This window comes from Sitodiplosis mosellana, unplaced genomic scaffold, assembly GCF_009176505.1.
Source record: "Sitodiplosis mosellana isolate CC-2019 unplaced genomic scaffold, AAFC_SMos_1.0 Smas_scaffold_6226, whole genome shotgun sequence".
NCBI lineage: Eukaryota > Metazoa > Arthropoda > Insecta > Diptera > Cecidomyiidae > Sitodiplosis > Sitodiplosis mosellana.
The window spans coordinates 9,143,882-9,160,313 of NW_022601467.1; the positions used below are offsets into that span (position 1 = coordinate 9,143,882).

The window sequence follows — 16,432 nt, forward strand, 5'->3', positions numbered from 1 at the left end:
GATTGAAATCTTCAACTATCACCACAAGCGTCGTGTCAGTAGAGCTCGTCTTATATTTACATTGGAAATACGTGTTATTGTTGTTGTAGCTTCATCGCCATGGATGTCATGAAATTTCGGGTAGTAAAACCAATACTTTTCCTTAACAAACAAAGTTTGCGGAAAAGTAATATTCTCAAATTTCGACATAAAAATGTCCTAAAATGTTGTAGATATCATTTTGTCTTTGTAAAAGTACATCCATTTTCCATCCATGGTGCATCCATCCATCGAATGAATCCATCCATCCATGGTTCAACACTATCCATCGTCCATCATTATCCATCCATGCATCGACTGCATCCATCCATCCATCCATCCAAAAGAGGTCGCAGTTGGATGGACGGACAAACAAGTGGATGGATGGATGGATGGATGGATAATTGTGTGGACTCATGACCTGTACCCATTGCTACGACGAGTACGACGAAGGCCTTCATAATTTCATAGGAAGTTTCAATTGACCTACTGGCATGTAACTCGAATAAAACCACTTATTATGCGGTGTCACGTGATCCGGCCCGTATCCCATTCCAATGGGACGATTCAAGAAACCATGGGTTACAATCAGAACAAATTACATTAATGTATTAATGTGAAAACTCAACACGCTCAACCACGAAGCCACTTGGACAACTACAAACGTCTGATTAAACTGCGCAAAGAAGCCTCCCTCGGAAATGCTACATATGAATCTATTCGGAGAAATTTATACATACAAACGGTAAAAGGCAGATCATAAGCAAAATACGCACAAAAAATACATGGTAAATGTACTAATGAATCGTTTTTATTCGACAGTCAAAGCGGTTCAGTCAAACCGATTGTGGTGGCTTTTGAACATTGGCAAAACATGGGAGACAATTAATTTATCAGCGAAATATAATTTACCAGACACCAATATACAGAAGGATAACGTTCCTTTTATCGTCATTGAAAAGATCGCAGAAAAACGGCCATTATTGGTTAGGCCACTTACAAAATGTATCTTAGATTAATTTATGGTTTACTTCAAAGATTGTTCAAAATATTCTTTCTTGGTCATCTTTTTCACTCACACACACTCAAACTATTTTTTTAATTACATGGTTTTGATTTTGTGCTCTTAAGCCGTTGTACGATTCATGGGTATCCGGACAAAATTCCCGAAAAAAAATTCCCGATCCACAAAATTCCCAAAAAAAAATCCCGAAGACAAAATTCCCAAAACGAAATGCCCGAAAAAAAATTCCAAAAAAAAATTCCCGAAACAAAATTCCCGAAACAAAATTCCCAAAAAAAAATTCCCGAAGACTAAATTCCCAAAATAAAATTCCCGTAGACCAACAAATGATGGCGGCCGGGGCATAAACAACTGGATGGAAACTTTTTCACTCTTGTGTTGACGAATTTGACATTAATGTGTGAGTGTACAGGTGCTAGCACCAGTTGGCGACAGCGATGCGAAGCCGTACCGTTGTTTATGCCCCGGCGCCATCATTTGTTGGTCTTCGGGAATTTTGTCTTCGGGAATTTTATTTTGGGAATTTTATCTGGGGAATTTTGTCTTCGGGAATTTTTTTTTTGGGGAATTTCGTTTCGGGAATTTTGTCTTCGGGAATTTTTTTCGAACGTATGTACAAATACCGTCGGAACCCCAATTTCCGTGAGATCGAGAATCGAACTCACTACCGACGGCGCTCCGGTGTGCGCCTGTAACCACTGTGCTGTGGTGACGGTGAAATCTAATCGTCTTTTTTTAAAATCTTACTTCAACTTTCATTAGTTCGTCTTTTATTTTCATTTCCATTTCCGTCTCTGCGATGGTTGAACCCGAAGAAGATGAAATTTGTCTGCTGAAACTTCGATTCACTTCTACTTCTAGCTCTGCGTCAACAACCAAATCCACAGGAGTAATTGTGTTGTTTGGAACAGCATTCATGTCATTGGTAGATTTGCGTTTGGTTTTTGGCCGTTAAGCCGTTGTACGATTCGTGAGTTGTAAGAACGTATGTACAAACACCGTCAGAACCCCAATTTCCGTGAGATCGAAAATCGAACTCACTACCGCCGGCGCTTCTGTGCGCGCGTTTAGCCACGGTGCTGTACAGATGGGCGGACTATCTGATTAAGATTAATTAATCTTTATCAAACACCCAAAATTCGCGATGATTAATACGACCACTTAATCACTTAATCGCTATTAATCATGATTAAGTGATTGTGCAATTGATTAATTAATCATCGATGATGATTAAGTTGTTGTCTTAATCACGATGTCGCCGTGATTAACTGTGACAACTTAATCATGATTAAGTAAATTCTTAATCATGATATAGATGTGATTAACGAAATGATTGTGTAGATTTAATTGTTCATTAGACGCCATAAATGCAGAAATGTTGAAAAAGATTCCCATTTTCCATTCTTTCAACGTTTACTTTAAGTTTACGCGATGAATTACCACTCAAAAGCACTTCAAAGATGGTGCGCTCCCCATAAACGTATGCGGTTGAATTAGTCAAAATGAATTTGTACTTTAAACTCCCCTCGTTAGCGTCGCCCGGTTCAAATGCATTGGTTTTCATTTAACAAAAGTTCTTGATAGCAAAACGCGATGGATGCTTAATCAAAGTGACCAATGCGAATAGGATCTGTGTGGTGTGTTCCACATTTCTAGCGGCTACAAGTAAAATTAATTCACCATCTTTGTTTGGATGCATGTCCAGTGTGAACATTTCGACTTCATTGATATCGCGCGATGGCCATGCTTGAAGATGGAATGCCTGCTTGATTTTCTGGATAATTTGCTGATCTTCAAACAGGAATGTCTCATTGAAATTCAATTCGACACACCAACGCTGTATAAACTTATCCGATAGCACTGATATATATGTACCAACCGGATGATTCTGAAATTTTCGCGCATATTTTGATGAACTTCTGAAATGCATACAGGGCTGGAATTCTAAGTCATTCCACCAAAATCATTCGGAATTATTTTTTTTCGTACATAAGACCATATTGGAGTGAAAGAGAGAGATTCCACTATTTTTCAGCGTTCCACCGGAATTATTTCTCACACATTCCACTCTTCCTTGAGTTATCGGAATAATTCCGGTGGAATGCTGAATAATAGTGGAATCTCTCTCTTTCACTCCAATATGGCTTATGTACGAAAAAAAATAATTCCGAACGATTTTGGTGGAATGACTTAGAATTCCACCCCAGAAAACGATGAGCTCTAAATTACAGAATAGAGAAAAGTCAATAAATGGTTAAATTTTCGCGTAAGCTGTCATCGCCTGGCCCCCGCATTTTCCGTTGTCCGGATACTGGCCATTATTTTGTTGCAACTGAAGCAATACTAAATTGCATGTTGTCGTAACTAGAACATAGGCCACCGATGAAAGAGTGATGAGCTCAATGAATTCGTGTCCTTCGATTATACTCTCTTCTTGGTATGGTTAAAATACAATAGATGACCAAAATTGAATATTGCCGGTTGGTCCAATCAATAAACATGAAATCATTTTTTGTTCATCTTCTTTATTGAAAACGGTGACCAGCGATGTGTTGTGGGCGGCGGCGTGCAAAGGAAATTTCCTGCCCGAAGCAAATTGCCGACCCAAAATCAAAATGCCGCCCCAACATCAAAATTTGAAGAGCAAAAAAATGGTCATCACTTTTAAAAATCAATTCTATCTAGTGTAAGCCCCAATTTTGCGAAGAAGCCGCCCAAAGTCCAAATTTGAAGAACAAAAAAAATGTCATCATTTTTAAAACTTCTATCTAGACATTTTCGGTCGATACTGGGCTCTGATGGTGTGCACAAATTCAGAGACCGCCTGAAATGGCATGCACAAATTACGCACAAAATATTGGAACCGGTGTGGGCCATGTAAAAGCAATATTTTTCATAGTTGACTTATATTCACCACACCCATATTTTGCGAAAATCTGGTCTGGCATTATTTGACCACATAACGCAAATCCGAAGGCATATTCATTATGCACAAATTATGCACAAAATAATTGCATATTCGAACATGCGAAAAAATGCTGCCCCGTCGAGTGGTGAAAATGGCATTTACAGCAAATTCACCACAGAAATTAGAATCAAAATTTGCACATTTTTCGACTTTTTTGGGCCTTGCAAATGCATGCACAAATTTTTAAATGCTATGCTACAGGTGGGCGTTTTGCGATTACTTAATCACTTGCACAATCATTTTTCGGATGATTAAGATGGCACTTAATCACTTAATCGCTATTAATCATGATTAAGTGATTGTGCAATTGATTAATTAATCATCGATGATGATTAAGTTGTTGTCTTAATCACGATGTCACCGTGATTAACTGTGACAACTTAATCATGATTAAGTAAATAGTCATCATGATTAAGATGTGATTAACGAAATGATTGTGTAGATTTAATTAATCATTAGACGCCATAAATGCAGAAATGTTGAAAATGATTCCCATTTTCCACAATCATTTCGTTAATCACATCTTAATCATGATTAAGAATTTACTTAATCATGATTAACTATTTACTTAATAATGATTAAGTTGTCACAGTTAATCACGGTGACATCGTGATTAAGACAACAACTTAATCATCATCGATGATTAATTAATCAATTGCACAATCACTTAATCATGATTAATAGCGATTAAGTGATTAAGTGGTCGTATTAATCATCGCGAATTTTAGGTGTTTGATAAAGATTAATTAATCTTAATCAAATAGTCCGCCCATCTGTATACTATGCACAAATTATTAACGTAAACAGGCCACCGGTTTTCAGACCTTGACCGGCTGGGGAGGGGGAGCCTTTAAAAAAAGTCAGATTCATAATGAATTTGTTTGCGGCGATGGTAGCGATTCAAGCGGCATATGAACGCTACTAAAGCGGCCTTTTAAATAGTTCATATTGCGAACGTATTTATTATTTTATTGATTTTATAGTCTACTTTGATAAGCTGACTTCAGAATACAGTTGTATAAAATCAGTTTTCTTTACATAATTGTAGTTGTAATTGGAATTTTAATTTTACTTTTACTTTAATTTAATTTTTCCAATTTTTTTAGTATTAAATTTAGGTTTAGGAAGTTCAATAATGAAACAGTAGCTAAATGAATAAATAAATAAACAAATAGATAATTAGAAAGATCACAAATTGAGTTAAATTAATCGAATCGAATAAATAAATTTAGTACGTTAAGTTGCATTAAACAACTTTAGTCAGCTCAGGATTATTTTTTTTTACTTTAAATAAATAAATAGTTAAATGATGGTATCCCTAGGATTGAATTTGCACTTGATCAGCTTAAAGCAGTTCGGTATCACAGTAGAGATTATTGGCACATGTTTCGCAAGAATTTCCTTCAATTTGGAGTCCAATTGTATGGTAACAACGGTCCTCCTCGTCTAATGTCTTCCCAGTCACTTCAATGTTGTGGTTAGTCAGCTGGCAAAGAAATTCAGACGAAAAATTCCCATAAATTGTTATGTTGGGTTGAATGAATTTCACAAATTGCTTCTGTGTAATTTCGATTGCATCGATGTATTTTTGACTGAATGGAGACCCTACTTGAGAAGCAAATTCGAGATGGGATCACACAAGAGCGTAGAAGAGCATTATTGGCCGACTGTGCGACCACCTGATCCGACTGAACGTCCGAAACACTGTACCGGCTGTAAATATAGGTTATGTTTAATACACATCCAAATGCAAATGAAAAAAAAATGGCTGGAATTGAATTTACGTGGAAAGCCCGGGTTCATTTAGTTCACCATCCAATGTTTTATTCTTATTGATCACTTCACGATTTTCCCGCTTGTACTGTTCGATGCGCTTGTTTGTGTTGATGATATCGATGTTGTTGCATAAATTGTAAGTAATCGTCGTACTCGCGAGTCGTTGCAAAATCTTCTTCCTGATCCGAAGAATAAAAACAATTCGAGATGTTCGATAAGAGATGTTGTATAATAAACAGATGGTCTTAAAATATGAGAAAATTTCCGTACTTTTTTGTTGTAGTCCGTTAGAATGCGTCGTCGAATGTCCACTTCTTTTTCGACCATGGGATTTTTCAAACATCTGAACACGGAAATTATTTCGACGCAACGGAACATCGCATTCGGAACATGATCCAGAACCTAAAATGATACATCATATAAATAAATAAAATATAAATATATAAATTCAATTAAAATTACCGAATTCGAAAATTGATTCAAGTTGATATCAAACAACTTACCTTCAACAAAGAGTAATTCAACGCAACTTTCGCATAATGAGTGACCGCAAACTTTAACCATCAATTTTAGCGATGGGTCTCGATATTTGGAGGTTTTACATTTTGGGCACACTTGATCATCCATTTTACTATAATGATATTCTATGTATGTTTTTTTTATTAAACTTAAACAATAAACAACGAAACGATTGATTGAATTGTGATTCGCGGCGTTTTGTGTTGACATATGCCGATTCACATCACATTGTATAAATCAGAATGTGAGAGTAGCGACGTTCAATTGTCAAAACTCACGCACACCATCCACTTATGTTTGAATATGGCAACACATGCAATTTGTTGACCTTTTATTCGTTGGTTAACATTCAACATTTTCCATGCACATTTTTTCAGTGTCTTATTATTTTCATTTTGTTCTTTTTTGAAACACATAGTTTCCCATTCGAATTTTTTTTACATGAATCGTTCATCTCATTGAATGAATTGAGCACGAATTGATTCCGGTGCACTTTTATCCTCGAACAAAACAAAGAGTGTTGCCAACTAAGTTGTGTGACCACTACCACATTGACAGCGCAGTTGTGATACACACAATCGTAGATGCACTGTATGTGTATGGATTAAGCAGTGGCTGTTCAGTTTTGTCATTACATTTATAAACATCCAGTCGCCATTTTCAAGCGTTACTAGTGGTTTCGAAGCACAAAAGCAATTGCGAGCCAGTCAATTTGGGCAATCAAAGTATACTTAACCATTTTTTACAGCCGGTTTGCAATCCATTGGAATAGTAGTACATTTCCCGAGAAGATTGTGTCAGTTGTGAATTGACGACATTCAATCGAAACGCAAGTAAATTCCAATTAAACTAGCAAAAAAAAGTTTTATTGGTAGCCGTTTGTAGTGTGTTTTGTGAGTGTGTGTATTAGTGTGCGTGTTTCGACGTATTTTCATATCGAGATAGAGAACGAGCAATCACGATGGGTGATTACAATCAAGATGCAATTGCACAGTTAGAAATGCAAAATCCAAACGCATTGCGTCGACCATTCGATCCAACCGCTCACGATTTAGAGCCAACATTTCGATTGACCCGGTATGCTGACCTGAAAGGACGTGGCTGCAAAGTGCCGCAAGATGTGCTCGGTAAGCTTGTGTCATCACTGCAACAGGACTATTCACAGCCGGACGATGAACATGCTCAATTCATGAATATGGCCATGCCTCGCATCGGCATCGGTCTCGACTGTTCGGTTACACCGATTCGTCATGGTGGCCTGTGTCTGGTGCAAACAACCGATTTCTTCTATCCAATCGTTGACGATCCATACATGATGGGAAAAATTGCGTGTGCCAATGTTCTCAGTGATTTATATGCCATGGGTGTCATGGATTGTGATAATATGATGATGCTGTTGGCTGTCAGCACGAAAATGACCGAGAAAGAGCGCGACGTTGTTATTCCATTAATTATGCGCGGTTTCAAGGTATGCTTTGATCATATTCCAAATAACTGTGTGTGTGTGTTTTTGGTTTTTTTTTCTTCATTCATTAATGGAATTTCCCATTGGTTTCACTTGTAGGATTCGGCTTTAGAGGCTGGCACATCAGTGACTGGTGGCCAAAGTGTTGTGAACCCATGGTGTACAATTGGCGGTGTTGCTTCGTCGATTTGTCAGCCAAACGACTATATTGTACCGGACAATGCGGTCGTTGGTGATGTACTCGTATTGACAAAACCATTGGGTACTCAAGTGGCCGTGAACGCTCATCAATGGTTGGATCAACCGGAACGCTGGAATCGCATAAAATTGGTTGTGTCAGAGGAAGATGTTCGAAAGGCATATCATCGTGCAATGGATTCGATGGCCCGTTTGAACCGCACCGCTGCTCGTTTGATGCACAAATACAATGCGCACGGTTCCACTGACATCACCGGTTTCGGTTTGCTCGGCCATGCACAAACATTGGCATCGCATCAAAAGAACGAGGTATCATTTGTCATCCACAATTTGCCGGTCATCGCTAAAATGGCTGCCGTTGCCAAAGCGTGCGGAAACATGTTCCAATTGCTTCAAGGACATTCAGCTGAAACGTCTGGCGGTTTATTGATTTGCCTACCACGTGAACAAGCTGGTATGTATTCTCTATTATTTTCATTTGAAATTCCTTGCCCGTTCAACATTCCATCATGATACAGACGGAGTTAATTCATATGGTTTCGTTTCTATTTTCAGCTGCCTACTGTAAGGATATAGAAAAACAAGAAGGCTACCAAGCCTGGATTATTGGCATCGTTGAAAAAGGTAATCGCACCGCCCGAATCATCGACAAACCACGAGTCATCGAAGTACCAGCTAAAGAATAAATTTTATGAGGAGAAAAACATACAAAAAAAAAAAAACCTTTTTGCATGAAAATCAATTTATATTTGGAAAACACAAATGAAGTACTTCTAGAAAAACAAAACAAAAAATAAACACTCTGCAGAAGAAAAAAAGATAAGCGACCAAAATATGATAGTACATTTACCTACTTTATATCTCCAAATTCAGATTACCAATGAAATGTAACAACAGAGAAAAATGTAAAATTCTTGATACATCAAACATATTCGGCTAGTTTCTCAAATAAAAAAAAAGAAGAAAAACCAGATGAAAAAAGACAAATTCATAAAAATTACAAAGCCATTATTTCTCTCAATTTGGCATTTCAACACAAACAACAACAAAAAAAATCAGAGGGTACTTTCGACGCTAATCAAAAAGCAAAACAATTCATGTTTCCAGTTCTACGAAAACAATGTTTATTTTCTAATTAAATTTAAGTGTAAATTTTACGATTAAAAAAAACTGAATTTATTTTGAACCGATGTACAACTATTCATTTGAAAAGCATTTGTAGTTGACCCCCCAGCAAGATAAGGCACACAAATATTTGTCTACGTTTTTTTAGGTTATGTCACTCATTCTTTGTTTTGATGGTAATCTTTGATATTTGTTTGATTTTCATGAATAAAAATAAATTTCACAATGTATGGTAAGTGATTCTAATTGCTCCGAATAGATAGTTTATAAGTTTTAAAATGGACAAAAAAAAGTTAGCAGAAAAATACGGTATGAACTGACGAAGAAAATCTGTTTCTGACGAACGTTCATTGGTTCAAATATGGTCGCCGTCAAAAAAAGGAAAAAAATTCATTTTTTACAAACGAAATTGTCTAATTTATTGAATTCACTTAAAATTATTGGTAAAAATTTATGCAAAAAGAAATAGTGTAACTTTTCTACAGTTCAAAGTCGTCTCGCTGCGAACAAAAACAAAAAACGAAAAGAATTAGTGTCGGTTGAGCAGTATGATGAATGTGAATACTTACCATATTATTGTATTCCATGACATGTCTACGAATCTTCGAGCTATCGACCCATGTGACGAAATCTTCTAAGGTGCGTGACACTAAAAATGCTGGATCCTTTACAACTTCCGTACCAACTCGAATATGGCCTTGTTCAATTAAATCGGTGGCATTTTTTATGATTTCTGACATGTTATCTGCAAACCGATGGGCAAACAAAATATTATAAGAAACCATTGCCTACTGAGAAAAATCGGTTTCGAATAGACTTACTTCTGACCATAACCACGGGCAATCGTCTGCGACAGAAACTGCTGGCCGAAATATTGACTGCATTGTTTAGGTCCCATTTGGTTGGTATCAATCCAAGAACGTACAATTTTTCCAGCAGAGCTGCACTCATTTCGGTACGGAATGGATCTTTTGCATCAATTTCACTGATCTTCTTGGCCAATTCTCGAATCGTTCGCGACAATTTGTTGTACCTTTTTCAAAAAAGAAATCAAAACAAATCCAAATTTAATACGATCTCCAGTTGGCCAGAACCACATGCTGCTACATTTACTTTGTGTAATCTTCACGTTTGCGAATATGAAATTTTCGCATCACTTTTGCCTCGTGTAAATTGTTGTCGACGGGCCAATTCATAAAATCGACCTTCTTCAACAATTTTTGCTCATGATATTGCAATTTTCGAACCATTTTCACCGAAAACTATCTCAACTTCAATTCAATTCAATTACAAAAGACAAGCGAACCGAAAAATTCCGAAAGACTAAAACAATGCGTGCTACTCGTGTGTTGACACAATGTTGACAGTAAACGAAGCGTGCTGTCTGAATTCGAAGAAATAATCACAGCGTCGGCATCTTGTGGATAGCTTTGATACTAAACTGTGTGTACTTAAACGCAAGTACTTGCATGTCTTACTCGTTTTTAAGTTGTGATAACAAACAATTTATTACATTTGGCCCACATTTGTTTGAGATAAAATTCGATGTTTTTGAATTAAATGAGAAATAATCGTTGAATCGTAGTACGAAATTCGATTGAACGGAAACTCTTGGCCAATGCGATGCATTGAGTTGATCGTCACTTCTTTCCTGTGCAGTGGTGTGATTGCTTTTGCTTCACCGAAACCATACCAAGTACATGCACAAGTGTACTGTTGCCGTTGTTGCTGTATATTGGATGGAGATGCTTGTTTCTCTGTCGTCGGTTGTGTGTTTCGTTTTGTTTGTGTCGGCCCGGTGTACGGTGTGATTGAAAACAGTCGGTGCGTGTTATTCAGTATTTACGTGTCGACCAGTTCGGTTGTGGAACGTTTTTAGTGTGTGTATAGTATTTCGTTTCTCATCTGTTTACCGATTTTCTAGTAGCGCGCTATCGTGTGTTCTTCGCGATTTATTTGTTCCGTTCTGTTGGTCGGTTTTATATTATTATTTATTTGGTTGGGATTTTTTTTTTATATTTTGCTTCCGTTTCATTTTGATTCGTTTCATAGCTCGTTTAGCCAGTCGAACGCAATGCAATTTGAATTTGAAACAAAAGACAGGAATGAACAGGTGCCGTAGACCAAATTCAAATGTGAATAACTGTCGAAAAAAAAATTTCATTATAAAAAAAAATATGTATATGATTTGATTGAATCAAAACGCCGTCGACAATCAAATTGTGGTGAATCCAATGAAAAATGAATGCAGTCGAACTGAAATCGAAAGAAAAAAAATAGAAATCATAGAAGAAAATAAAAGAGAGAAAAAAATCGCAAGAACTGTGTGTATGCGGTGAATTGTGACAGCGACGTATCGCATCAAATTCAATCTACCGGTTTGCCAATCGGCGATTATGTTTATTTGATTCGTTTGATTATAGTTTCGTTTACGACAACTGATTCTAATATTGAAATAATAGAAGGCAATAATAACAACAACAGCCAAAGCCGACGGAGAAAGATATAAAAAAGAGATAGAACAAAATAGAAACCGATCAACTTTGTTGGTGTTTTTGTGAGTGTGAATAGAATTCTTGAGAGGAAAAAAAAACGAAGATAGACAAGATTAGATTCAATTATTACAATTTTTAATTAGATGTGAGTCGGCTTGATTCAAATCAATCGTAAGCCAGTTGACATTGATTGTTTATAACGTGTTCGTTCTGACGAAAGGAAAATAAAGTGAGAAAATTAAAGTATGTTGACACCATCGGCAAATCAAAACAATTAATTGTTCTTTGAACTAACGTGAAATTGCAAATCAACGCAAATACCAGCGCCAAATTGAAAGCAGAACATTCTCTCAGTACAACGAGCCAAAGTGAGCGAGAAAAGAAGAAAAAAAATGGAAACAAATTTGCAAAGCAGTGAGGTGCGCATACCGAAAACACCGCAATCAACGGGCTCGGTGTGTCCACAGTTTAAGAGTACATTTGCACGATCATTGTCCTTCAATACAAACACGCCGCCAAATAAACCGTTAGATTTTGAAATCAGTTTTCGCATCGCTCAAAATGTGGACCATTCACAAACGAATTTGTCAACCACCGCCGCCACGGTGCCACAGTCGCACAAAGTCGTTGACGAAATTGACGAAGATTTCGAGGAATTTATGCGAAACTCCCCATTGAAGCAATCACTGCAAAATTTATCGGGCAAATCAACAACACCAACGACGCCGCCAACGCGCAAAAATGCCATTGCATCGCGTGTATTCAACACAACCTGTTCCGGACGACATCGATATCAGGTACGACATTTTAATGATCAGGCAAACCGGAAGTATTTACGAAAATATAAAATATGTTTTTGCATTTTCTGGCCGATCGGCCCGAAATTAAATATCTTCAATCACTTTCGCCACATTTTTGATTTTCTTTGTCAATAATTTCATGATATTTGTCATTAATAATTGCAAACAAACAAAATCAGTTTAGTTTTTCTCCGGACTCTCTTTCTCTTTCGTTGGCAAATTGATTTATGTTAGAAAATGTTGATATCAAAATGATTTTTCAATTGCCAATTGGCGTGAAGGGGAAAAATTGGAAAACTTGTAGATTTTCCATGCGGTTCTATCAGTCACGAATTAAATTGGTTTTGTTTCTTCTTTGTTGTTGTTTTTTTCCTGATTTAGGACACGCAAGGGAATAAATCATGTTCACCCGAAATTGAATTGCTTCGTTTGCGAAAGGTAAGTCAATCAAAATCATCATTATGGTGTGCTCACTGCACACAAAACATTGTAAGATTGTGTTCACTGTACTCTGCAAAACAATATTCGCCGCGACAGAAAAAGCAGGTGGAAAGAAAACGTCAATTCTTTCGACGCCACACAAAATCATGTTTAGAAATTATACTTTGTTTTATTTGTTCCGGCTCTGTCAACGAACTTTGACAGTAATTGATGAGAATGCAACCTGAGCTGTTTATGCTCGTTTATGACCGTTTGCAAATATCGATTTAAAACAAAAAGAAAAAATGCATTAACAAAATGAAAAGAAGAGAGAAAAAAAAACAATGGAAAACCAACGAGATATATGCAGAAAATAAACGGCGGCGATTTCGCGAAAGCAATGGAACGGTCGGTTGCATCATTAGGAGAGTGCGCGCACGGTGGCGGCAGAAACAGCGGCCGTCGTTGTCTACACACACATATGCCAATGCAAAGGTCGTGCACTTTCTTCTAATCACGCTGTCTACACGTAAATCGATGAATTATCATGAGTTGAGGTGAAATTTGATCGAACTCTTCGGGTACCGTTGTGTTTTAGTGTTTGGTAAAGGCTATTTAATCGAGAATTATTACCATTGCCATAGCATGGCATTGTAAAAATGTGCACTTTTTCCGTCTCTATCTCGTGCGAATCGGATGGTAGCGGCAGTGGCGACGATGGCGGCCGCAATTCATCAATAGTATTTGTTATGGTCGAATGGGGAACCGAACTAAACTGTGTGTATGTGTGTGTGTGTGAGTGTGTGTGTCGATGCTTTCTCATGTGATTTGTTTTGATTGAATCAAGAGCGCAATGAATAAAGCGATAACGTGAAAATGCTACGAAATTGCATATTTGAAAGAAAAAAAAATGCTCAGCGGCAGAACTCCCGAGAAAAACAACAACAATCGCAATACAAAATACATATCCATCGATTGGTGATTCACTTTGTTCATTTCGTCGAAGGTTCATTTTCGACCTGATCCTATAAAAGCATTCGCCTCATTCACAACGCAAGAAAATTCGCTTCTTTGAAATTCACATCGAAATGGTTGTGTGTTTATTTTCATTCCCTATATGTTTTTTCTCTCTTCCATCGGTTTTTTCTTCTCCAGCGAAATGGCAATTGAAAAGATTTGTTTATCACAATAAAACACCAAATACATGCATTGAGCGCTGACTTGTTCAATGGCTCATTTGTGCACTCAACAGATTTGAAGTGTATATTCGTTATTACGGCTCCTGCCGCCGCTGTTAAAGTTATTTATTTGACCATTATCGAAAACTATGTAGCCGCAGCAGCAACAACATTCAGCACAATCTAAACGGCCCCAAAGCACAGAGATTATTAGAAAAAATTACGATTTTTTTGCTTTCTTTTTCTACGAATCGTTCAAATATTCCATTTGAATTGTGTGATTTGTAAACAACTATAGAATTTTGGGCTGTGCTATTTAAACCATTATTTTTGCTTCCTTATTATCTCTATCTTGTTGGCATGAACTTTGTGTGTTTTCACATTTTGCGAATAAAAATTATGAATTATTTGTGGCTAAATGCATATTAACGGGCTGTTATTTCATGATCCAATTCCCTCTGTTGCTTGCATGGAACGTAATTGAGTGTTTGGCGGGCGACGCAATGCGAGCAGGCCAGCGCAATCGAACCAAATGAATGTGTGTGTATGTGTTGATTGTATCTATTCGCATCTGGATAGTAATTGCGCGAATCTAAAATTAGTTTATAGATTTTCAGCAAGCAATAAATAAGTTTTGCATTTGCTATGAATTAATGATGACAGGTCTTCTCTTTCGTTCATGTATTCCATTGCATATCGCCTCGAAATACGAAAATGGCAAATATTGGCTTGTTGTTGGGTTGTTCGTTTTTTGGTAGGCGATGGAAAATTGTAAAGAGCAAATATGCGATACGGATAAACAGCGTGGCCATTGCGAAATACTTAGTTCTTATTTTACGTGGTTTTTTTTATATCTACGTCAAATGGATGATATTATTTATGGTAGTGAAAAATAACGATCGCAGCAGACACATACGTTTGCCGTTGTTGCGTTTTCGTCGCTCCTTAACAAACGATTTATAATCCGTTCTGTCGTATGTATGTTCGGGTATGATTTTGTTGCACATAGTTTGATTCTTCGAATTGTGAAAAATGAAAATTGGTTCGGTGCCTAGGCAAATATTGTGGGTGGCTTATGATTGCTATCAAATGGATATCAACAAATACGATGGATATGATGATCACTTTACAAGCGTGTTCATGTTTCATCATCGTTAAAGAGATTTATGTAAAAAACGATTGAAGAAAATTGGCAGAAATATCGCGTATCTCGATTAACATATTGCAATGCACATTTCTGCCCCTCTTGTGGTGAGAAATTCGTGCTTGCTTTCGGCTTCTACGCGCCATCATAAATAGTGCTAAAATTGTTGGCAAAATGAACAGGGAAAAAATGGGAAGATATGTATACATTGAAAGTGTCAAGATGATTAGTTTGACGCAGTTGCCACAATAAAACAATATATACATGACAAACAAATGTAACAAAAGGATGGCCATCATCATTGAAATTATACAAATGAGCTAAAAATTCCATTTTGTTTGAGGTAAAAAGCAAAACGACCAAAAAAATAATTATTCAGCACTCAATTTTTTCCCACGAATTAATTAAGCCCATTGATTTTATCTGATATATCATAAGCGAAGAAAATGGCTCATAAACTATTAAACCAAAACGACGCATCACCAAACCATTTCAAAATGTGTTCTGGCTCAAAACAGAAAAAAAAATTGCTTTGCATTGTTCGCCCAGTTTTTTCCCTTATTTTATGTAACTGACGGCAGAAAAATTCAAAATTAGTCTCTGTTTGCATGAAATCGGTTCACCGAATAATTACTCATCTTTTTATCAGTCAGTTTGATCTCGTGCATTTTTCGATCGTTTTTTTAGTAGACGAAAAAGAAAAACGAAGAAGAAGAAGAAGAAAATGGAGCTCATTGCATAATTTATGGAAACGATTGTTCACTGTCATGCTTAGGCGAATTACAATTTCTTCGCGGAAATGAGGAAATATTCAAATTCAATTCTTGTGGGCCTTCTTTTTCTCTTTCTCTTTCTCTGAATGCGTTCATTTTGAATATGCAAACTGAAAATGGAGTGGTCAAAGTAATTTTTAGATGTTTTCAAAATAGTTCAACTCGTTAATTTTATTTTATTTTCTGATGCGAACTAATAAACGACGCAATTTCGATCAAAGGAACGAAAACGTATTGAGAATTGTACACACAAACCATTTACCACTAATGGCAACGATTGAAACGATTCCCTGGTAAAGCCAACATGCCTATTTTCAAATGGATTCTCTCGAAGAGCTCTCGAATGTTGCGATCGTGTTTTTTTTTATGTTCCTTTCCGTCAATTTATTCCAGCATATTTTATTACATTTTATGTGTGTGTGTTCGCTTCTTTTGAATCGGTGGCATTTTGCCAAACTGGCTGCGCAGTATGTCAACAAATCGCGGCTAAATGTTAACTTTCGCACAATGAACAACAAGATGCGCGCGA

The 16,432-nt window shown here is 36.9% G+C and overlaps 3 protein-coding genes and 1 long non-coding RNA gene across 8 annotated transcripts in view; 2 read left to right on the plus strand and 2 right to left on the minus strand.

Annotated features, from left to right (window-relative positions):
• Positions 1-4,879: 4,879 nt before the first annotated feature.
• LOC129578948 (uncharacterized) lies at positions 4,880-6,669 on the minus strand. The gene is made up of 4 exons (XR_008689154.1): positions 6,290-6,669; positions 6,057-6,188; positions 5,795-5,965; positions 4,880-5,723 (listed from the first exon to the last, which is right to left on the minus strand). It is a non-coding gene; the product is annotated as an uncharacterized LOC129578948 (long non-coding RNA).
• A 127-nt stretch (positions 6,670-6,796) lies between these two features.
• Positions 6,797-9,323, plus strand: LOC129578939 (inactive selenide, water dikinase-like protein). Its single transcript, XM_055468298.1, has 3 exons — positions 6,797-7,773; positions 7,870-8,422; positions 8,524-9,323. The coding sequence occupies exons 1-3, from the start codon at positions 7,267-7,269 to the stop codon at positions 8,652-8,654; spliced, it is 1,191 nt and encodes a 396-aa protein (XP_055324273.1). The 5' UTR covers positions 6,797-7,266; the 3' UTR covers positions 8,655-9,323.
• LOC129578947 (U3 small nucleolar ribonucleoprotein protein IMP3) lies at positions 9,069-10,472 on the minus strand. Its single transcript, XM_055468318.1, has 4 exons — positions 10,207-10,472; positions 9,915-10,126; positions 9,663-9,838; positions 9,069-9,593 (listed from the first exon to the last, which is right to left on the minus strand). The coding sequence occupies exons 1-4, from the start codon at positions 10,341-10,343 to the stop codon at positions 9,573-9,575; spliced, it is 546 nt and encodes a 181-aa protein (XP_055324293.1). The 5' UTR covers positions 10,344-10,472; the 3' UTR covers positions 9,069-9,572.
• A 112-nt stretch (positions 10,473-10,584) lies between these two features.
• Positions 10,585-16,432, plus strand: part of LOC129578936 (uncharacterized) — a 36,296-nt gene continuing 30,448 nt past the window's right edge. Inside the window, exons 1-3 of one of the 5 annotated variants that reach the window (XM_055468294.1) lie at positions 10,585-11,065; positions 11,146-12,385; positions 12,770-12,826. In XM_055468294.1, the coding sequence (XP_055324269.1) occupies positions 11,981-12,385; positions 12,770-12,826 (462 nt within the window). In that variant the 5' untranslated portion in view covers positions 10,585-11,065; positions 11,146-11,980. The remainder of the gene's footprint in view (positions 11,066-11,145; positions 12,386-12,769; positions 12,827-16,432) is intronic. The other 4 variants (XM_055468295.1, XM_055468290.1, XM_055468291.1 and 1 more) reach the window with 4 other exon arrangements.